General features: G+C 39.6%; 1 protein-coding gene across 1 annotated transcript in view; it reads left to right on the forward strand.

Annotated features, from left to right (window-relative positions):
- Positions 1-24,492, forward strand: part of NKD1 (NKD inhibitor of WNT signaling pathway 1) — a gene marked incomplete at its 5' end in the record, with an annotated part of 104,986 nt that overhangs the window by 76,019 nt on the left and 4,475 nt on the right. The window contains 4 exons of the mRNA XM_082289901.1: positions 11,343-11,449; positions 13,998-14,093; positions 22,417-22,564; positions 23,577-23,661. Coding sequence (XP_082146027.1) covers positions 11,343-11,449; positions 13,998-14,093; positions 22,417-22,564; positions 23,577-23,661 — 436 coding nt within the window. The remainder of the gene's footprint in view (positions 1-11,342; positions 11,450-13,997; positions 14,094-22,416; positions 22,565-23,576; positions 23,662-24,492) is intronic.

Raw genomic sequence — 24,492 nt, forward strand, 5'->3', positions numbered from 1 at the left:
CTGACAACTTCTTTTTCCATGGAGAAGCTAATGCTCTTCCTGAGTGGTCATTTAAAAAATAATCAATTAACAATAAGAATATTCCTTTATTCTCAGCTCTGGGGTAGTCATGAACTAGTTTGCTAGGAGGCAAAAAGTCACCTCTTGAAAAATCTGTGTCTACAGATCTCCCAAGCTGCTTCTCTCATAGTATGTGAGAGCCAGACCGTCAGGGTGCATGTGGGAAGCAGAAGAATCAAAAGGGTGTAGCTCAGGGAGATCTCATCAAAGACAGGAGGGCTCTTGGATTTGCCTTTATCATCCCAAAGGTGAGCGAGGCATCATGGTGAGTCTTGGGCAGCTGATTGTCAGCACCCAACGGGTCGCTCATATCAGTGAGTGAAGCTCGAGGGAAGGTACCCTGTAGCAGGACTGAGACAGGGCTGAGAAATGGGTGCCAGGGATAAGAGGTTTGTGGTCTGTGCTTGTGGCTTGAAATGGCTGGGCCTCAGTTGTATGGGCTCACTGCTCATTTGGGCTGGGCTGGGTCACAGTCTCGCTGAGTGCAGAGCGAGGCAGGCTGTTCACAGCTCTGCTCCACCTGCCCACCCTGTGGGCACACCTGACAAACCCTGACCACCCCCCTGGGGGGCTGGGTCACCACTGCCCAGGGCTGTCCTGCTCTCCTGCCTTGGCACTGCTGGGTACGAGCTCAGGTGTGCCATGGCAAAGCAATGGACTTGGGTGTACCTGTGAGAGAGCTGATCCTGTGTCTATGGTCAGAGATAAAGCTGCATTATTGTGCATGTGCAGCAGTACAATAATGTACTTGAACATCCACCATCAAGAACAAAGAATGAAATATGGGAACAAGTCAGGAGTTTGAAAACAATCTCTCTGGAAACATGATGAATACCAGTGGTTTCATTTATTCTGCTTAAACAAAGGTCCTTTTCTACTTTTACTTTCCCAGCAACGATTATTACCAGTTATTTTTCTTGTAGCTTTGACCACAGTTCATGGAGGTTTTATTAAACATGTTTTTGAAAAGTGAGTCAAAATGCCATTCTTCTCTGACTCTCTTGTGACTCTCTCTTTTCTTTTCTATTTTTTTTTCTATTTTTTTAATCCATGTGAAGCTAGTGCATATTTCCAGTCAAAGATTTTGGACTAGATAATACTCTCATGCTGGTGTTTGTAGAATTATTCCAGTTTTTTTTCCTTTATAATTGAAAGAAGTTTTGGTCTGTGGTATTTCAGAAGACGACATATTTGTTTCAGATCGCTCACCTTTACATGGAACACTTCACTCATTTTTAGCTCATTTTTAGAAACCTTGAATACTCCATTTAACAGGCAATATGTCCTGCTGCAACTCCCAAATATTCCCAATGTTGCAAGTTTTCTTGTGTTTCACTGACCTGTGACAGCACCAGGCAACTGAGCTTAAGTGCAGCCTTTGCTGGGGTTTTGGTAGCTTTCTGCAAAAGGTTTTTGTTTAGATCCCATGTTCTGCTAAGGCCCTTCTCTCCTGCCCACAGGGATTTCAAATCTTGGAGTGTCTTATGTGTGGACACACATTATAGCAGGATTAAATGGTTCTTGCATTTCTGGGACTGCATTTAGGAGCTGCTGTTTTATATAGATGGCCTGCCTGGTAGATGCAAAGTTAGAAGCCTGAATCTTGGGCTGGGTAGGTTTAGCTACAACAACTCGCAGAACCTTGCAAACACTCGAGTGTGTCGATGCAGAGCTGTGGAGGCAATTTCCATGACAGGCATGTTGCTTTGCCAGTTGCTGTTCCAAATTCAAAGTGTGTATCAGTCAGGGTGCTTTTGTGTGTTTCAACTCCACTTCTGCTGCAGTAGCTACAGAAACCCAAAGTTTTACCTCACCAGGCAGAACAAGTGCCCTTTGTTACCTAGACAGATTACAGGTTTTTCTAAAGTCTGCTCTTCATAAAAGCCCAGCTTGAACAGTGGAAATTCTGACTTGCCTCAGATACTGAGGAGACTTTTATAGTTTCAAGTAGCTCCAGGGTTATATTTTAAAAGTTGAATTTCATCACATGTTTCAAGTTTGGTGGAAAAAAAAAAGGCATGATATTTTTAGCAGAAAAAAGTCCCCCCACACCTTTTTTCTTAACAGATGTTTCATCTCAATCATATCCAAACCTCAAAGCACAAGTAGCAGTCAACCTTATTCTCCTGTGGAGAAAGAGATAAAATGTCATTTGTTTGGAAGACAAGCTTTTTTTGTAACCACAACTAGTCTGTGAGTAAAAGCAAATAATAAATGCAGCACTCTGGGATTGTGGAAATGAACCTGAAGCAACATTTCTGCTCTTGAAAGAGCTTGGAGTCCAGCTGCTCTTGTAAGATGGAAAGTCCCAACCCCCCAAAAAATACCGAAAACAAAATAAAACTTCTAGCAATCAGTTTTTTCTTGCTTTATAAATCTGATCCAGCAATCCAGGTCCTTTCACCAATAAAATACGTCATCCAGAGTTCTCAACTTTGTACCAAAAAGGATTTAAAACTGTAAAGGTAACAGAAAGAGAAAAAAGGAATAGTAGTTGTAAACCAAAATATCCAGAAGTAAGAGAGCCACTACCCAAGGAAATTTCAGAGGGCTCTGGAGGAGGGGAGAGCGTTTCTGTGCCTGGCAGCCAGGGCTGCGCTCAGGGCTCAGTGCTGGCACAGGAGTTGCCGAGGGAAGCCAAGGCAGCCCTGCACTCTGTGCATGAAAGATATTTTTAGGTGGGAGTTATAGTCCATCCTAAGGATGTGGAGGCATAAAGCTGAAGTGTGGTGCTGCAGACCCTTGTTTTGCTATTTTGAGGAGCCTTTAAAGAGAGTGGAGCCATCCAGGTGTGGCAGGACATTGTTGGCAAACTGGGGTTCGGACTAATCCACTCCCTGTGCTCCTACAGGATGCCCTGGGAGCTGTCCTGTCCCAGGCACCTGTGCCCTGCAGGGACAGCTGCCCAGCCCCTCTAGCACATAGGTATTGCTGCCCAGATTTCAAAATGTTACATCTGAAGGTAAATTCACAATGACAGTGTCTAGGAGAATATTACAGGATCTTCCACCAAAGGGGTAGCTCAAAGTGGGAAGCTGAATCTTGAGTTGCTGTCTGGAACAACAGGAAGGGCTGGCTCCTCCTGAAAGGGTGCTCCAAATCATGCTCCAAACCATCTCGTCTTCTGTGTTTGAGCAGTATGTGGGCTTCCATCTCTGGCTGAGGTCTTTAGGCTGTGCTAATTAACAATGGTGAGCAGATATCTGCCTTTGCTCTGTGGGAATTGTTTCTCTGATGAGATCCTGTGTATTCTCCAGACTTCAGGTGGTTGGGTCAAGCCCTGGTGAAATTTAATTCTCTGCATGTTTAGCAGTATGTGATGCATCACCTCAGTACCATTCCTCACCCATGCATTAATATGAAAAGGGAAAGGGATATGCACATGTATATGCTGGACTAATATTAATCACAATAATGCTTTTCTCTTGTTTTGTGGATCAGCCTCTATTCACCCCTCCCTCTCAGAATAATACGTAGGGCTGTGAGGATAGGAATACTGAACCTACTACTGAATATTTACTAAAGTGTTGTCAGATGTGTAACTAATTCATCACAGCCAAAATAATGTTACAGTATGGGTCGACAACGTTGCTCTCTATAAAAGTTTAGCTCTGAGAGGGTCAGAGTGACATTCATCCTCATGGGAAGCAATTCTGATTAATTTAATATTACAGGTCAGATACCTTTAGAGGCCCCATTATCACAGCAAAGGTGGTAGAAACACGATTTTCTTACTGAACATCTAAGTTAGATGGGAGCAAGTTAATATCAAAGCCTACATTATTAATAACATCACCTACTCAGTCTTTGAATAAAGGGTTATGCAGGGGCTTCTTTTTCTTCCCCTGTGAATCTCAGGGGGAAAAATCCAAAGAGGCAAAGACAAAGAAAATTTAAGATAGAAAGTCCTATGAGAACATGCATGTCTGCAACTTACACTGAGAATGAATTTTTAAAAAGCAAAATTGTTACCAGTTCCTAACCAAAATCAGTGTAGGACCATCTTTAGAGGAGAGAGGTCTTTTTTCTTTTGTTTTAAGCTGCAAGTGATCAGTTGATGTCCCTATCTGTCCCTATTCAGTAACAGAATTCAACACTTCACAGGCCCATTCAGAGCCCCAGGGACATATAATACTGTAAGAAAGTGGTGAGGGATCCATATGACAGTGACAGTTTTCACTTAAGGAACACTTACCTATGTTAAATGGTGCAACAGATTGCATTCTGTTCATGAAGGTTTTGATATGGCCACTGATCAAACAAAAATCTTGCTTCTACAGGTATCATCCTGAACTATTCTGACCAAAACTTATGGAGATTCTTCCCTGTTTCCGTGTTCTCTTCTTTTTTTTTCTTTTTTTTTTTTTTTAAGGTTGGGGTGGGGAATGAGAAATGATCTTCTTTGATCTCCAATGAGGAAGGAAAAAAAAAGACTGTTCTGTTCAGGCTTTTGGCTAACACAACAAACAGTGTTTAAAATTTAACTTTGCTTAATTAATTAGTAATTCTGTTTAGTGCTGTCTGATCTTCATCCAAAAGGTATTTTGAAGCTTGAGAACTGAACATCAAAGTGTATTGGGTGAAGATGGTCAAGTAAGGCATTTAATCTGGCAGTTTCTGTTGATGAAATACAGCCAGTTGGGGAGCTAATTGGAAAAGGGAATCATAATCTGGCAAAATTCAGCAAACTCCCTCCCTTTAGCAAACTCACTCCAGAGAGAGTGTGAGAAATCTAGGTTTAGTGTTTAAGCATGTATGAGTTACACCCTAGCTAGCAGAGAGGGACCATTTGTCTTTTCTATCTGCATCTTTACTACACAACTTTTTTGCAAGGAAATAGTAAAAAATCCACCCCACTCTCCCCAACGTAACAGCCAAAAAAATCCCCAAACCACCAAACCAAAAAAGCCAGACCTAGATAGAAACCTGTGGTTCTGCATCAAAGCTTGGAAGTATTTCTACTTAGAAATGTCAAATTATTGGGATTGGAGAAAGGAATTGAACCTTTAAGGGAGGTGGTGTTGCACAGACCTGTGAGTTTGACTAAACTTTATTCAGGAGAGAAATGGTTTTCTGAGCGAATTTCAGTTTAGCTGTTCCTCAATGTCTTAGTGGTGTCTTATCAGTTAGAACCATGCCTGAATATTTAAAACATATTTTGGTCTTCTATTTTTGTTGGGTTTTGTATTTCTTTGGTTTGTTTTTTTTTTCTTTTTTTGCAAGCTGTCACAAGGTCTGAGTCACTGTCCCTCTGCTCTGTCTCCTCCTGGTCAGGTGCTGGCAGTAGGTCTTGTAACACTGTGACTCTTTTTTTCCCTATGGTGTGCAAATGAACCTTTAATTTGTGTTGTGACTGTCAACAAGAAACCATGAAAGAGAAAACATGAGTTGTCTCCATATTTTCAGGTTGAAATACCCATCCCAGATTGGTAGGAGGCACTACTAGTACAGCTTCCTCTAAATTGGTTTTGACTTGTCCCGCTGGATGTAAAATGGACAATTAATTTCCCTACAGTAAGTTTCAGAGAAGGCAGCTTGATCTTTGTTGTTTTGAAGGGTGTGTCTAATTCATCAGCTTCAGCTTTCAGGGAAAGCTGAATACATGCTTTTGGCACTGACCCAGGACGAGCCTGTTTTTCTGTGTGCTTGTTCTGGTGGCTGTGGAACAGGAATGTTCCTCCCTGATCCCCTTCTCCCTATGTTCATTTGCCACTGGAGAAGAGAGCAAAGTTATCTCCATCAGGGATATATTTCAATCAGATCTGTGGAATAAAATAAAATGTGCTTAATGGGAGTGATGTTTCTTAAACCATGGCCTCCAGGAGAACTTAGAAGTGAAATCTGAATGTGAAAGTAATTGTTAATTAAAGGACTTCTTAATTTAGACTTTCAAACATGGTTGTTATTGTTCTAGTTGTTGCGCAGTCAGTGAGAAATGTCAGTTATGTTTGTCAAACCTGATTTGCAATGAAAAAAATGCTGGCAGAACCAGATAACTTAGACATCAGAGACCTCAGCTAAAACAATGAAATTAATTCTCTTTCTATCCCTTTGGTTCTCATAGCCTCCTAGGTTCTGCTGCATCTGCTAGATCTGTAAATTGGAAGGGAAACCCTTATCCTTTTATGTCCATAGGAATTTTACTACTGAGCTTGGCCAGTTCTTTGACACTCAATTCCACCAGTCAAATATTGCTGCTGGAGTTCAATTTGACCTGTTATAGAAGTGCTTATGACTTCACCTCCTTGTCTTAATAGATGATTTTTAAATTTTGCTTTTATCCTACTCCCCCACAAGTCTCAGGTTCTAGTGTGTGGTTTGTTGTTCCTTTCCCCATGTACAGATAATTCTGTCCCTTTGCTTCTGGTAGTAGTTTTAAAGAATTGCTGTGGAATCCAGTCTACCCAACATGAGAGGAAGGCTAATAATATTTCACTTCAAAGGTTTGGTTTCATGTGTGGCAGGTGCTGACTTTCATAGGTGGCATTTTTGTCAATTCTCCAGTTTTACCTTTACTCTGGTTTCTCTCAGTAATGACCCTGACATTAAGATAGGGTTAACATATCGCTGGTAATGTCCAGTCATAATTCACCACTGTGGAATTGCACAGCTTCTCCTGTAGTTCTGCTTTTTGAATTAAGGTGATGCAACAATCACATAGCTTTTGGAATGTCTGTCCTTCCAAAGAGGTTCTGAAGTTGTTTGTCTGTTTAGCCTGAGTTCTCCTAACTGCTATGCAAAATTTGGAGTTGGTAGCCTGGACTTGGACCTTCATCAGAGTTGCACCCTTTGATTCTGAGCTCAAGGTCCTGTTAATCCATCTGACTAAAATGCGAAGTACAGTTGAAAACTGGAGTGAAGCTGTCCTTACTTTGAGACGGCAGATCATTTGACAAAGAGCATGGTCCTTTGCTGGCATGAACCTTTGAGAAATGTGGAATAACACGCCACCTGAGTAAGGATGAATGTTTAAATAGTCACTTTTCCACCTGAGTGCAGCTCTATTTTGGTGTTTTCTTTTTTCTCCCTTATTGTTAAATGCACGATGGAGGCAAGAGAAAAATTTTTTTTTCTGCCTGAAGCTTAGTATTCTAACCTCATTCAATACACAGCACAGCAATCAGTTTACCTCATTTCTGGGATATTTTGGTGATGCCTAAGGAGCATTTTGAATTATTACCCCCTTTCCTTAGGAATGAAAAAAAACTGAAAAAAAGACTTAATTCTTCTGGGATGAGTCTTAATATCTTTAAACTGGTGTTCATTCTCTTGCTCTTTTCCTCCCCCTCTTCAATTATAAGCAATTGGGTGGTAGTAATTAACAACTGTAGGGAGAAACATCTGCTAGTACACTTAAGCCAGTCAGTTTGTTTTTTGTGAAAGAATGGTATTTCACAATTTTTCCAAGTTAATATTTTTCCTTTATTGTCTTTCCAATTTCAAATATTGTCCAGACGCATTTTTATAGTGTCTTAAGGTTATAGAAGTGAATACAAGACCATTAATAATGAACAAGAAAAGAACATAATAAAGAAAACATATGCAATATTTCAACTCATGAAACATTCTGTTAGGGAACATTGTTTTTGAGAGCATATGGTTATTCCCATGAGAAGCAATACATATACTTTTTTTTTCCCTTCAGTTGTGGATTCCCACAACAAGGGTATATTTCTCTGTGTATTTTTCTGTGTAGCATGTTCTTTTTGTCAGGACTTGTTGTCTGAGCAAGGAGGTAAGTGCTTTGTGTGTAGACCTATTTCTGATGGCCTAGACTTTGGAAACTCAAGTCTATTAATTCTCCACACTCCTTTGAGATAACTATCTTGTCTGGTCTAGTTTAATATCATTGGCAGAGCTGAAAGGAAGTTCACATTGTGAATGTATCTGAACCTTGGCATGTGGCTCACTGGTGGATCTCTGTTTACAGGCTGCCAGTTTTAACTGTCCAAAGCAGACATTCTCATTTTATTTATAAGTAGGCTCTGCATGTGTTTGTATCCCTCATGAAACTGAGCACATGTCAATAGTCAAAACTAAGTATAGCAGCAAGATACCTAACACTTCTCCTTCTCTTAGACAAAACAGTATGTATTTTTAAATGTTCAATGAGTTTGGATAAGACACATGGGAATATATGCACAGACACATTATTTGATCTCTTGTAAATACTATTTTAGTATCTCCATATTGCCCTTTAAAGTTTCCTCAGTTAGATTTCATTTTTCTTTGCTGAACGAAACTTGACATCAGGATGAGATCACCAGATTTTCCCATTTCATTTGAGCTCCAAAATGAGTAACTGATTTCAAAGGATAATTCCCTGGAGCAGCAAGGCCAGTAAGTTCTTCAGATCAAAGGTCAGCAAAGCTCAAAGAGGATAATTTCTGGCGTACAGCATTTAAACCCTCCCAAGGATTGTACTGCAAGATGTATCCCCTCCTTCCCCAATAGTTGAACCCTTGTTTTTTGAGAAGACTAATTTGTCAGTGCACATTTTTTCCTCTGTTACATGAATTATACATTAAAGCAAAAGCTTCCTATCAGAACACACAAACTGTACATCCAGAAAGGTTGTTAACCGTGCCAGGGGAAGGGCTGCTCCTGAAAGCAGAAGGTAACTCTGTGCTGTTCCTCTCTGAAGTGCCTGGTGTGGACTGGGGAACTCTGGTGCTCTATGCACATGCCAGTGGCTTTTAGCACAGTGCAGGAGCATGGTGGGGGAAAGGAGGGAGTGCTCTCTAAGACACTTTGTTTTGATAGAAAACCCAACAAAGAGCACTGTGGCAGGGAATAATCATCTTGTGCAGGATCTGCCTCACAGTGCTATGCCTGATGCAGTCTGCCATGCCATTGTCATTTGGGATGCTGACCCTCAACAGATAAAAGACCACTGTAGAAGTCTTTTGGCCATCATGTACTTTTAAACATTTAAAAGAATGTGTGATAACAGGAGTGAATTTTTTTTTTTTTTCCAAATAGCGGTTCACTGTCCCAGTGAAGTTAGTGGTCATACCAGCCCAGCTTTCATTTATTTCACATTCCCTAGAGCAAGATTGTGAGGGATTGCAAAAGCCTCTTTTACAGAAGTTTCTGTCAGGTAGTAACTGTGAATGTGAAGAACCAATCACTGGTAGAGATGAGGCACTGAAAATCTAGGGGTGTGCCTGAAGAACCACTATCAGTGTAACTTGTTATGAAGGCCCAGGTTACCTTTTCATTTCTTGTTGATGTTAGAATGAAACAACAAAGCTGGACTAAAGTAGACAAACAAATGTTGTCTTTTGTTGTATGGGAATCTTTTTGTGGCCTTATCTTTGAACTTCCAGTAATGCTGAGTTGTATTTATGGGCAAAGTGAGTATAAAGCAAATGGCACTTTGTCAGATATACTTCAAAGTATATATTGGAAATAATACTTATTTTAATACCTATCTTATGTATGATAAACACTCTACAAAAACCTCCTAAGAAACAGTCCCTGCTTTCCAATAACAACAGGTTAATAGAATCAGGGAAGAAACTGCTGTGAAGCACCTTTGTCTTCCTTGGTCTGACCTTCCTACTTAGCTTATGTTTGGTCTAAGGAATGCTAACATGACTTGGAGTAGAAATCAAAGCATATCAACATGTCAGTATGTGTATAATAAACACCATTGTGTTGGTATAATGCAGATTACACGTGTGTTTGTGTTGGGAAGCTGGTATTAGTATAACATCAAAACCACCAGTCCATATCAAAGTCAGGAAATTCCCAAGGTCAGGATTTCTACTCCATTCCCCTTCCTAACTGCATATCCATCTTGTATAGCATACCACGGTTTTGAAAACAAACAAACAAAAGTAATACAATAATTTTAAATTTAAACAAATAAATGAGACTTTGAGATGTATTTCAGTGTGACAATGTGAGTGTTGTGGCAGAATTCTGGAATTTCTGGGAGTATGAAGCTATGGTAATGGGAATTGTGGGAGTTTTTGTGTGGGGTTTTGTTGTTGTTGTTGGGTTAGTTTTTTGAAGCTTATTTTTCTAGTTTAAATATGAAAGAAAGTCCTGGAAAATGGCTAATAGAGTATCTTAATTTCTAGCATGGTAGTGACTTGCTTTCCTAGAAGAATGGTTGGGAGGCAGCTCAGCACTGTGGAACACCAGGAGAGGCACTAAACCCAGTATAAAACAGGTCACCCTGAACTGGAGGGGATCATGTCACCTTTTTTGTAAGGAATGCAACTTGATTGAACTGGCACTTAATGAGATGCTACTTACAAAGGCATCCCCAAGAAACAGTTCCTAAATAGCATTAGGATAAAGGCTTTGGGTAAATTCAAATGCTGCAGTGCAAGAGAAGAAAATGCTGACTTTAGGACCCCGTGTTCTTGCAATACTTGATTTTGGGGAGTTGGAAGGATTGTTGCTATATGTAATGGAGTATGGGCATAATGTTGGCTGAGGTGTGTGGATGTGTAAAAAATCATGTCTAAAAGTCTCAGAGTAGGGTTAAAAAGTCTGTGTATATTTTCATAATGCTAATGAAGATAGAATTAGTTTTCTTCAGATACAGGGTTTCATCATGTGCAAGGCTGAATGCCCCTGCAGGAGCCAAAGGAACAGCTATAAGTTCTAGGCATTTGTCTTTTAATCCACATGAGAAGCATGTATCTTTCTGTTACATATATGATATATGTTATGATATGTTGTGATAGATATTAATATTGATGTTCTTTATGAGTGCTGTTGATTTATGCAAGTGCCTGATGTTTTAACTTGAAACTTGAGTAAAATATGCTATTTCATGCATTGAAAAAAGACAACTAATCTTTTTGGCAGGTAGTGTTACCTTCTTGGAAGGTACTAAGCTTTGCGTGTGTTTGAAGAGTGAAACTGGAACAGAATGAGGACTTTATTTCAACTTCATTACTTCACTCACTGCTGGTGAATGTGATAGGTTTTTGCAATATGTCAGAAACTTTCAATATTTTGCAAATCATTCAACTTATTTGCAGTAACATTTCTGCTGTTTTATATTCTCCTAATACTGTGTTTGAACTTCCTGTGACTCTAGTGATGTTTGTAGGAGAGGCTGTGTACCAAAAGCTGTTGGTAGATTGTCTGCTGAAATTATCCCAGATGTGTAGTGAACACAAAAGCAAATCAAGTATAATGATCCTCTCATACAAGTTTGCTGATATCAATTTCATCCTAAATATAAAGACAGGTGTGCAAATATGAGACTGCTTTGACATTTCCTTATAAGCATTTTTTCTTAAATATGCTTTTCGCAGTGGCTTTGCCTCCAGAGAAGACAGATGGAGTTTGCAGTGGAGATGAAAAGAAAGCAGAAAAAGAAAGTGACACACGCACGAGTTCCAAGAAGCAGCTGAAATTTGAAGTAAGTCCTTTGCATTTTAAAGTTTCACTGTACTGACATAATTATGGTAGAAAAATAACCTGTGGACCAAATAGTGTCATCTGATGCATGTTTATTGCTCCCAATGTTTGTAATGGGTATGGGAGGCAACAGAACTGGCACAAATCGGTGCCTTACTATTGGTGCTCCTTAGGAGGTGATTAGTGACATTTATTTCCGGGTTTGGAGAGAATCAAATGGTGATTATTTCTCTGCAGGGTCTGAAATGTATAGTAAGAAGCTTTCAGTTTAACCCTTTATATGTTATGCCAGCTACCATATTATCGAATCTTTAGATTGAGTTTCATGGACTATTGCACTTGGTTAAATCTACGTGATGTAAAGGATGCGTGTAAAAGCTTCTGAAATGATTGGTCTTCTGTGCCCAGGTCTCCAAAGTGAAATAACCCTGACCTGCTACACAGGAAATCCATCTGATCACATGGAAGGAGGAGAAGGAGGGTGATGAGTCCTATGGGCTATTTTGTTGTAGACTTACAAACATCATATAACTGCCAGACATCATGTGTAGTTGGGAGATTTTGTTTCTGTAGGGAGTCTTTTCATAAATATGAGTATGGAAGCATGCAGTCATCCAGCTAGTGGGGTTGTCTGTCTTGGTGAGGAGGAAGATATTCTGGTACCAGCAAGAAACAGCACAAATATTCATCTCTGCACTTCAGCAGGTATGGCAATCTTCTGCCTTTCAGTGCTGTCAGGCTCCCTAAGTAATGAGCTTTGTGTTTCTTCAATTGCTGTTTAAAAGACACCTTGCAGCATGGCTCGAGTGTTCTTTTCCTTCTCAGCCTTCTCAATCCGGTACAATTTATTCAATTTATTTTTTATTGTTTTAAAGCAGATTAGGGGGAGGTAGGTTTCCCATGGGTAGTCCAGGTATTGCTTGTGTGCCTTCTGGGGGGAGGTGAATGTTCCTTTTTTTTTTTTTTTTATTGCACAGCTATAACTCTTTTTCTAGGCACATTTTACATTCTACCTTGAGTAGCAGACATTTGCAGACAGGAAAGGCATGATAAATTGCAATTAACAGTGCCTTGACATTTAAATGTTGGAGGACACCTGTCAACATGGTTGGTGCCAGAGTAGCTGGAGCTCCACTGTACCAGCAAAGTCTGCGTTTGTTCCCAAGTAGTTCTTGGCATGCCATAAAGGTTAGCACTTGGTTCTAGGCACTGTGACTAATGCAGGGAAGGTTTCCACGGCTCTTAACTAAGCAGAGCACATCCTCACATAAAGATGTTATGGTAGGCAGTGTGGGACAGGGAAGTATTAATATGTGGCAAGAAACCAAGTATTGAATTTTTTTCCCTTGTTCTACAAATGGAAGTTTTCCAGCAATGTAAGCTGGGAGCTAAGAGACTGGTAAATGCTTCAAAGGTATAAAAGAATCAGAAACGCCTGTGTTGCGACAAGAGGTCTAAATCTGAGGTGAAAGTGATTTGGCTTTTAAAGGTGCCGGGAATGTTTATGTAATACGAAACTGTGTTTCCACAGTGGAGTGTGGGGCACTTGGCAGCTCTCAGCCGGGCTTGTTACAACTGAGAGGAAGGCTGCCTTTGAACTCGGCAGGGGACGGGGTACCCGTAACTGCTGTAGGGAATTGGTTTCAAGTCAGAAGATCAACCAGGTATTTTGAGGTCTATCATGCTGGAGCTATTTGGAGCTGTTTATTTTACTTGCATACAGTGCCTTTCATTTTAATTGCACTGTAACTTCTCTGTTTTGCCTTTTTGTGGCTCTGGATAATTCTGATTGCACAGACCTTGAGAGACAGCAAATGATTTGCACCCAGGTGACTGGAGTCAGTCGAAGTGCATCCTTTGTTCTTGATTTTGGTTTGGGGATTTATTTCCCCTTAAACAAATTGATTCTTTCAGGCTTTCCACAGATCACACTCTCACTAATAGAAACATAGTTAAAACAAGGAGCAGGCAATCCAGGTTGTCCACCAGGTTGTTCTTGCCATTTCCAAGGCAGGCTCCATTTCAGGAGCTTCAGTGGCTTGATGTTGTACTGCACTAACTCTGACAACCTTTGCCTTTCAAATATCTGTGTCGAAGACAGGTCTCTCTGGTGGGGATTTGTGTCCATACCACATTAATCCTTACTCCTGGCCCTGTGATGTGCCACCTCATTTTGCAAGTCTGCTTCTGTTGTCTTCCTCTTCCTGTGTTAAGCATAGTTTTCCTTCTCACTTTTTAGTAGGGTATTTTACTACATTTCAAGAGCTTCAGGGAGTAGTTTTCTTGTACCTTTTCCTGTTTTCTACAATGCAGTAGAAAGCATGTTGTGAATTCCCTGGGGTGTATCCCAGAGAGTTAGGAGTGTTATATGACTGTGATGGGACTTCTTTGTTGTGGTGGACAGAGGCCTCTCCAGGACATATCCTGAAAGTTTCCTCCCACAGGGGAGGGACGAAGGAAGAAAGCAAGCAGCCTCCTTCTACAGAGAGCCTCTTCTGCAAACAGGCCTTTTGCTTTAGGTAATCAGCTGCTCTTTGCATGTTTCTTAGGAATTGCAATGTGATGTGTCTGTAGAGGAAGATAACAGGCAAGAATGGACCTTCACACTGTATGACTTTGATAACAACGGAAGAGTCACACGTGAGGTAAGCAAAGTACAGCTGCCCCTTTATGTGCAGCGCTTGCTAACAAGAGAAGTGTTTTATAACAGGAACATTTTTTCTACTATGAAGTAGAGGTGTCCTGCCAACTCAAATAGCAGTTTCCATGGACCCTTCTCTCCTATAAACAATCCCACCAGTAGTTCACTGTTTTCAGATGTACTGTACCATTTTTTAAGCTGGTTGTTGTTTAATACCTGAGATTAGCCTTTAAAAAATAGTACTGGCATTTGAGGAGGAAAAATATCTGAAACAACTGAACAGCTAAACACATTGTCAAAATAAACCCCTGCAAATGTATATTATTCTGGCTTCTCTCCTGCTTTTCAGAGTTAAGCTAACTAAATAGCAAGGTTGCTTGCTGACATTCTTTCCAATAGTACTAACTATACTTTTCTATTGTTTTCATGAATATTGGGCTGATCTCTGCCTTTTCCCTCCAAGTATAAATAACACTAATGATGTTCTCTGGAGGACCATAAAGAATGGCTGTTAAAGCATACCTGTGTGTATTTTTTATTATCAGGATGTCTTCAAGTCACATTTCCTGTCCAAATGAGAAGCCAAATAAGAGGATGTATAGATTAGGATATAGTCTTTTTTGAGAACTATTTCTGCCTGAATTGAATAACACTTCTTCTAGAAGAATGTCTTTTACTTGGGATTTACTGCCGTGTGCTGTCATTGATTTTTGTGATGTGTGTTTACTGGCTCCCATGCCTTTAGATACTCAACTGAAAATCAAAGGCTTTTTCTCACTTAGATCTAATGCTGATGCCTGTGACAATTGCTAAAAACTGATTGAAAGCAATAGGGCAAATACTGAAAGTGTAGTGGCCTTAGACACCCACTGAGGGCAGATTTTTTTCCTGTAAGCCTGAAGCAAATTTCTTTTGACATTGCCAAATGTGGTGGTTGTTCAGGGTTTTTAACATGTATTTGAACATCATTACAAGGTTATTTTTATTGTTGCTACTCTGATAGTGCGCTGAATAGTGAAGTGAAATCTGTGCCACTCCTGCACAAGAACAAGCAGATGAAAAGTTGCTGGCCAAGTCCAGAGTTTCAAATAGGGAGATAGAGAGAGGGAAGGCAAGAAAAGGAGGGGTGAGGTGAGGAAGTAGTGTTGTATTTGTTAATGTTTGTGGAACAGAGACTAGAAGAATGAAATAACTTGCTTGAAGTCTCACAAGAACCTGGTGGCAGATTGAACCCAGGTCTTTCAAGACCCAAGGCTAAGTCTTCATTACAAGATTATCATGACTCTCAAAAATAGGGGAAAAACACGCAAACCCCAAACCCACACACATGGGTGTCTTTTACATTCAGGCATGGAATTCCCATTAATGTCAGTGGGAGTTCCATGTGCTGAACATAACGAGAATATGCTTTCAAGTGTGTATACAATAATTATTTGTGATTATGTGGTACACCAAAGAGCTTAATTTGACTGTACTTTGAGAATATGTTACAGCCAAATTCTATCTCTCCCTGCTACAAGAGCAGACTACAGCTTAACTGAAACCAAATCTGTGCAGGGATTGAATATTATACTACTCTGAGGTCTGGAGGTTGCTACATTCAGGCTTGAACCTGTGCCAAAAAAAATTCTTTCAACCAAGGGACCAAATAGTTTGATAATTTTCAGCTCTTTACACGTGACCAAAGATAGAAACAAGCAGTATGCACCATTGCAAATCTTCCCATTTATGTCTTACACTTCTTCTGCAAACTGTTCCAGGACCATTTGTATAAGCCATCTTCTTGGTTATCTTCTGTTGAATCCAGGTGCAATTTATGATGGCTTTTTTGAGCAAGAATGACTATCAATAGCAGCTCATAGATAATCCTGGCCACAAAAGAGGAATTTTAGTCTCTTAATATGACATAGAAATTCTTGTTCTCCTGGCCCCTGGGAGCTGGGTAGACAAAGTGTGCCTGATACTATCCTTTGCTAAGCAACTCTGCTCCTGTTCCAGCAAATGACTTAATGAGGGGCAACATTAAACATTTGAATAGTTTCAATTAAAATGAATAAGAGACATGTTTTCAGTTAAAAGTATGTGAAGTACATTGCTGGATCAGGGACAGAATGGGCAGTCTGAGGAAGAGGCTGATCTGTACCAGTGCCCTTTAGTGAGCTGATGAAAATGCATTCAGAAACAGTCAGCTTTTCTTAACAAAGGTCCAGCATTCTGGTGAGAAAAGCTTAATATGAACCTTTTCTCCTTCTTGGAAAATTTCCCTTTAATGTCTCCTGGATTTATAGCTGGATTTAACAGAGAGATGAAATTTTTTAAGTTAAGTTTTTTTACCTGTAGACCTGGAGGTGCCTTACAAAAAGAAGTCAGTAGTATTATTCTTGCTTTTCACCACGTTGTAAAAGTGAGACACCGGAAAAGAAGTGGCGTGCCCACCCACATCCATTTCATTTGATTCAAAATCATTGTGTTTAAAACATTATACCTCATGTCCAGAGAGTTTCCACAGGAATCCACAGTGTTAAGTTAAGTTTGTAAGACACACAGGTGGGGAGCAATTTTACTAATGGACTGAATGGGTTTTTTTCATTCAAATGTTTAAAAATTGTAAATAAGCTGTGTATTTAGTTGATACAACTTCCCTTGGGTTTTACAGAATGACAGATCATTGCAAAAGCATTCAAATTCCATCTTAGTGAAATTTCTTCTGGATCTTAACAACATCTTCAGAACTTAATGCTGCTTTGATTTCCTCCTAGAATCTGTATGACTTATTCTGTAGTCCTTATAATTAGAAATTCATATCTAGTCAGGCTTCTTGAAGAGATACACCCATTATGAGAGCATAAATATTGGGATGGCAAATTATAAATTAGCATTACTGCATGTTACTAAACTTCTGCTTTTTCTGTCATAAGGATGTCTGGTTTTCCATCCTTTTTGGTTTAGTGAGAGATAACTTCTCCTGTTCTAATATGTGTATTACAAAACTTGGCTAATAATGTTTCCCTTCATTCCATAAGCCATAAGAGGACAATTCATTATGTACAGCAGGCCTTTTTAGAACTGACAGCTGCGCTGTAATTATCTTCACACGAATATTTGTAATTGGACTTGAAACTTGGATAATTGAACTAATGTGTTTTGATCCATGAGGTTTTATATTGAGCTCTCTGAATGTAATTATACTTCATAAACACAGGCTTGTTTTTTTGGTTTTTTTTTATCATTTCTTCCTTGTAAAATTGAGTTTCTTTGCTGAGCGGCTGCACAGGAATAAGCACACAAGAAAGTTCCTTGTCAGGACAAAAAAAAAAAAAGGGGGAATTTCTTCTAGAGTAGCTTTTGAGCAGATAGCAAGTGAAGCTCCTTTCACGTTCCAAATAAGAATGATTCAAAAATGTATGTGATCAAACAGAGCTGATGTTGCAATAAAAACATCCTGCTGTATGTAGAAATCAGACTACAAACAAAGTACAAATGAGACATTTGTATTTATCTTTTTCCAAGGGAAAGGTAATGAACTGATATTGATGTTTCTCTTCATGCATTTTTAATGCTAAAAATGTTCTTTGTGTCTTACATTAAATACCCAATTTTTCCTCTTATGTTTCCTTCGTGACTTGTTCTTTCCCTTTTTAGATTTTTTTACTCCTGTGCTCTGATGAATAAAAAGGTTTGAGGTTATATCTGCATTCAGAACTCAGTCATTGACTTCTGGAAGGATATTGGCTTGTTTGGGGCAACCATTTATCCACCTGACCCTTATCTTGAAATTTGTTGGTTTTCACTGTGTTTGTCAGCATTGTACTAACTCAGGACATAGAAAGAACAATTAAACCAATGGATAGAGGAGCAGTGCCTATCTGTGGCCATCATTTCAGCCATTAGAAATGGTGGCTTCATGTCAGATAGAAATATTAAGAGAAAATATAACTTTCTCTTTTGGTTTTAAGGGGGGGTTGAAGAATTCTCTCTCAGGCAAGCTACAAAGACTCAAACTGAATCTTTTCTTTCAGTGTTATTAAACTCTGGTTTTGGGGGTGTTTTGTGGTTTGTTTTTTTTATTTGAGGGAGGCTAGTAGTTTAGCATTTTTTGGGGGTTGTTTGTTGGTTGGAGTTTTTTAGGTACAAATATCCCATTCTGTTAAATTAATTCTAATGGAAAAGCCTATTAGTGACTTCTACAAAAATCTCTAATTTGCTAACTAGTCTTGAGATGATAAGCTATGCTAATAGCTTATTAACTGGGAAAAATAAGGTCATCCCTGTACCACTAATATTCCTTAAAAATAGAAAATAGTACCTGGATGAGGACTTTCTTGGTCTCACATAAGTTCTGGAAGGAATGAGGAATACTTCAGTGCTCTCGTTCTTTTTTCAGACCCATTGGTTTCTCTGAATATTCTAAATTACTGTTAATCTCCTACTGGAGATCCAAAAAAGTATTCTGCAGATACATGCGTGAGTGCAGCATACATGTGTGGGCTTAACTGTTTGCTTTTTAATATTTTGAATGGAAATATCTCTGGCAATCTATTAAATTTTCTCTTCTTAATATACTTTGTTGCCTTGGCTGCTTGATAAAAAAGGATGGGGTTTTCACCCTGGAAAAACCAACCGTGGTGTTCAATAAGCAAAAGACAAATCTGGGTATGGCATGTGCTGGCTGTTTGGATACTACTCAACGAGCATTTGTTTTCCTCTCTGTGGAAATATATCTTAGTTTCAGTTTTTGTACTTGATTAAACTAGGGATTCCAGCAGAATTCTGCATACCAGAAGCCCCTCAGAAGTTAGTCATGCAGCATACTTCCCCTCTAAATATAATCCATTTGCTGGATTATAGAAGAAAGGAGAGAAATATTTTTGTTTGTTTGTTCTTGTTTCCCTTTACCCATTTAAGATAGTAGTCTAAAACTCCACTTTCTGTGGGGGAGGTGCAAGCAGTCTAAATCAAAACAGTTGCAAAATCACGTGACTTTCAAAACTCATAATTCATTGTGCGGAAAAGTTCGGTTCTTTCGTAGGTGGGCTCTGAGTCATGTTGGTTGATGTATCAGACAAGAGGAACATTTAACTAGGTTTAGTTCTTGATCTTTGATGCTAAATTTCTTTAGCATGGTGACATGCACAAGCTGGTGGGTAGAAGGTAAAGCTGTCTCAATGGATGCAGGCAATGTTCAGTGGGACAGCTTTCAAGGGAAATGTCTGCTGGCAGGCTACGGGAAAATAAAAATACTGTTGGGGTAAATATACATGTAACTATAAAATATAGAGTGTGGAACTTATCTTAATGGTCTATTGCTACCAATTTGACAAGAAACCATTACCGTATTAGCTGCCAAAACAGGGCTGTGAGAAGGCAGTTTTAGTCACAGTTCAAACCTTTTTGACAAAGACCATTCCCTGTAGATCAGCACCTCAGAAATTCGTATGTTGTAATTGTGAAGGAACAGGAGGCTCAAGCTGCCTTGTAGCTGGTACCTGCTCAGCCAGGACTGGTGCATGAGACAGAACGACCCAAGCAGCCTTGTTTGACCAAATCAGAGCTGTCAATTTGCTGAATTTGCCAACCCCAAATTAGGACCACAAGGAAATGAATCCTATAATAAAAATGTTGTTGTCAGTATTTAAAAGATCAGCATAAGCACTAAATGGTTGCTCATGGCTATCCCTAACCTCGATCTTGGTATGCATCCAGTGTGACGACCACGTTCCTCCAGTGCCAGAATGCAGAGCTGTTCAGAGCACCATGGAGGAGGCTGCCTGTTAAGCACATAACAAAATGCAAAGGCAGCAGTGTGTAAGTCCACAAGGGTCCTGAGTCCTCTGTGCAGTCATTTCACAGCCTGGGCATTAATTTGGGTTAATTCGGGCCTGTTTGGCTGAGAGATATAACTTGTTCTGCTGTGATATGCATGTGCACATATTCGTGACTTGCCAAGTATGTGTCACACAAATGCCACGTTTGGCCTTCCCTGACAGCCTTTGGGAGTACTTTTTGAACTGCTGAGTCAAGCAGCTTGTTGAGAAAGACCCTCACAGAACACAAGGCGCTGATTGTCAGCCAGTTAGCAAGTTAGACCTCAACCCTGAAAAAAAATCATGTAAAAGGACAGTGGGGGATTTTTAATCTTTGGTTATTGAAGCTGAAATAGAGTAGATGTTCGAACATCTGGCTTTACAAATATCTGGCATAGCTGAAAAAAGGAAGAAGGGCAGATTTTTGTGAATGAAAAAGTTGATAATAACCTCTTGATAGCAGCCTTGTGTGGAAAGATGACATGTTGGCTAACCAACATGTCCAGGAATGTATGGGAAAAGCTCCATTTACCCAAGTGCTGAGTGTATGGAGCCCAGTTAAGGATAAATACTGTGCTTAAGTATTCTGCTGAAGGAGAAGGTTTGGCTTATCAAAGTATAAGATTATAGCACAATGCTCCTAGAACATGACTTATGAAGGGTGTATAAAACAACGGATATGGCTTTTTGTCTGTCTATGTGCTTGCTTGGATTTGTCCTCTTCGAGGAAATAAAAATCCAGCTCTTCAAGCTGACTGCTGGATGTGGCTCTGTCTATTTAGAGGTCTGGTTATGTTTCAAATTAGGGAGGAAGTGTGAGAAGGGAGATATGTTAAAGAGCTGTGAGGTGTCCGCCAGATTGACACAGAACATTCTGACCCACACTCAAGCTTTAGATGGTGATTGTCAAGAGCATGGAAAGCAGCTACTGACATGGTGGTTATATCCCATATAGACTCCTGCAGCCATGAGAGAAAAAATATCAGTGGAAAAATAATCGAGACACTGCAAATTCTGCTGTCTTTTTATGACTATATTGTCTTGAACTTACAAGTCTGGACTATATTGTCTTGAACTTACAAGTCTGGAGAAATTCCCCTGAGTGCAGAAAAGTTAGAGAGGTTACATGTTAAGATAAAGTCTGGACCCCCTAGGATTTAGTTATTCTTTCTTCCTATTGAGCTGAAAAATCATCTACTGTAATATCATCAGTCCTGGCCATAAGGTCAGTATTTCCCTAAATTTTGTGTGAGTAGAAATTAGTATTTCTGTGTCATCTTTAAAGCTGGTTCCATAATAAGGGCTGTGTGGTGTGTTGATAAGTATTGGGCCCCATTAGGGCATACTAAACTTTGAGCTGCCCTTGTTACAGGTGTGACCCCTGAGCAAGGGAAAAGTCGTAGAGGTTTTGAGTTTTTATAGACCTGACTCTTAATCCTGAGAACCAGTTATACTTAGCAAAAGATGATTTCGATATTTCCTTTGTGCTTGCAGGCATCTGGAAAGAGCTTAGATACTAGGATAGATCAAGGAAAAGGAAGGCCAGCATGGAGAAATTCTCAGATATGCATTCAATGGGCTCTTTACAGCCTACAATGATCAGAATGCTTTGGCCTTAGGTTGGTGCCCAAGATCAGTTGGGTAAAATCCCTTTGAGGAAGAGCTGTGAGCCAAGAGATCCTCTTTTCATCCTGGCAATTTAAGGTAGTACCCTGTTTGAGCCTGGCTGGATTAAATCAGCCTGAGAGACCTTTGAGTATCACCAGCTACTAAACAGTGTTCCTCCTGTTTGAAACGATTGGCTTGTTAAAATTGTCTGCTGTTCTTTCCAATATAGGCAGACATGTAAGCCTTTGTTCACATCCCATTGCCTTCAAAGAGATCTGTGAAGAAGGTTCTGTAATAGACTGGATAATATTTTCAGTTAAAAATGTGTGTTTAGAACTGGTTGAATTTTACAAAATAAGCTAGACCCCAAAACACAGATGGTAGGGTGACATTCAGACAGACATCATTGGTTTCCAAACCTGAGGTTTACAGTTCTGCCACTTCTCCTACTGGTTTTCCTCTAGATAATCAACCATTTAATTATCCCAAGGAAGAAAAACAAACAAAAAAAAAAACCCCAAACAAATAGGAAGACTGTAATGTCCAAGATTTTCTTCAATTGCTGTATTTCTTTTGGCCATGTGAACTCAATTTTTAGTGGAGTATGAATGATTATCCCTGGGTTCTGTGTAAATCAAAGAAAAGAAAGAACACCATTTTGCTGAATCAGAGCTTGGGAAACCTGAATATCTTTGTGGTGTTGTTAGTGTTTTGGTCTGCTTTGCCCCAATTCATAATTCCTGTTAGTGAAGATTGTAACGCTCTGTGCAAGTTGAACTCTTCTAAATTCAGTGACTTCTGAGGATACATCAGCATTTAATAGTCCCAAGTCCAAAACAATTGTAAGCATCAAAGCTGAAGGTTTCATGCCATTTTCACAGTACTGTGTTCTTTTGTGTTTCAATCCAACTCTAGGATATTACCAGCTTGCTTCATACCATCTATGAGGTAGTTGATGCATCAGTAAACCATTCTCCTAGTTCCAGCAAAACTCTGCGAGTGAAACTTACTGTGGCACCAGATGGCAGCCAGAAGAAAAAGAGTATCTTGTTGAATCATACTGGTAAGGATGTGCAATCAGCCATTGGAAAAAGTACAGAAAACTCCCAGAGTCCCTTGAAAACCCAGCTCTATATTTTGTTAATACAAATACATATATACTTAAAGGCAAATAATTATGTGGGTATATTAAACCCCATGAACCTGCTTTATGATGTTGGTTGTAAAATTACCTGCCCTCTTTCAGTGTCTCATTAGCAAATGAGGGTTCCCTCTCCTGATGGATTGCTTCTTTTGGAAGCAGCAATAACCCATATGTTGTGTAATTGTCTTTGTGCACTGCAAGGCAGATCTAAGGCCTTTTTGACCACTTTGTCTCTGCTGATACTACAGCTCTTGGTTTCTGTGGAAGCAGGTGTAGGGGTATAAAATGTTTCTTGCCAGTGCATAGCTACCACTGCTGCTGGGTAAAAATAAACAATTAAGCATAAGTAAACTCGAAGAATCTATGCATAAAAATTGCACGTTTTTCTGTGCTGGCAGAGTCTGCCGTTATAAAATGCTCATACCATGATGGCTTATCCAACTTATCTTCACTGTAATGATAGTTGTATCAGAATAATTACTTCAGTAGATAGAGTAGTACTAAATTGAAATACTTAAAAGTATTTAAAATAATACTTCAGTAGAAAACATAGGCATCAGGTCTAAAAGGACAGCCTGGTTACCTCAGTTTTAATAAAACACTCACTCCCTCAAGAGCAGACACAAGCAAATTCCCACTGCTGGGAAGCTACATGATGCATTAGTACAGCAGTGAATTGCCAGCTACTGAGCCTGTCAGTGTGAGTGTGGCTCCACTTGGGCTGCCACATGGAGTGCAGCCTAACCCTGCAGTCGAGGTTACATCTGACTACAATCTGCCGTGCGGGCAAAAGCACATTTGAGAAGGTTCCATGAAATGATACATCCCATCCTGATCTACTGACACCAACAAACGTATTTGCAATGTAGATTGTTACTTATGCTGATCAGCAAGGGCAGTAATGTGACAATAATGTGCTTTCTCTTGGCAGATTTGCAGAGTGCCAGGCACAGAGCTGAAAACAAAGCTAATGAAGAAGCAAGAAGCTCTGAGAAGAAGCAGAGGGCTTCTCTCAGGTAAGGGGAATTGAACCCTGACTCCTAGCAGCCACTGGGTAGCTCTGAGGAAACCTCAACCACTGATTTCTTTCTTGCCTGTTTTATTTTTAAAAATTATTTTAAAATACAGGAATTACAGGAGTTTTCATTGTGGACTTATGAGCAGATTCCATAGCTGGATATATACATTAAAACAAAAAAAAAAATCCTGACATTTTCTTCTTCTATGAGCGCTTTGGAGGATCTGAATTGTCTTTTTAGATGCCGTCTGCAGATAAGGGAGGTTAATAGCACAGCCTTTTGGCTAAAAGTGTCCTAAAACCTTTTCATCTCCTTAGTGGCCAGCTCCTGCCTTTCTCTATCCTCCTTCCAGCCCATCTTTTTCACTCATCAACTCAAACAGTGCCAAGCTTTATATGGTCTAACTTGGTTACCAGCTCATAACCTGACCAGAGTGCTAACAGGTCATCTTCATGTATATTTGGTATACTTTAACATTTTATGTTTCATACTAAGGCAGAGGGAAGTGTTTGCTGAAATGTTACAGTAATGACATTGACTCATTAGTTGTGTTTGTTTCTTCAGCTGCAAATTTAAAACAGAAAAAAACAACAAACTTTTGGCTTCCTTTGGATTTAGAGATACTTGTCTGAATACATAACAAATTTATCAGGACCAGGAGCATTCAGTCTTATTAAAACTGACAAGAGAACAGTACCTCCCTTTTTTGGATGGAGAAAAAATGCTAGTGAGTTATCCCAGTGAGCAAATCCCAGTACAGTCAAATTTCAGATTAAAAGAAGAATAAAATTAGTATTAATCTTGTGTCAGCAACTCTGTACAAAATCT

The sequence above is a fragment of the Coloeus monedula genome, assembly GCF_965178545.1.
Source record: "Coloeus monedula genome assembly, chromosome: 13".
In the NCBI taxonomy this organism is placed as follows: Eukaryota; Metazoa; Chordata; class Aves; order Passeriformes; family Corvidae; genus Coloeus; species Coloeus monedula.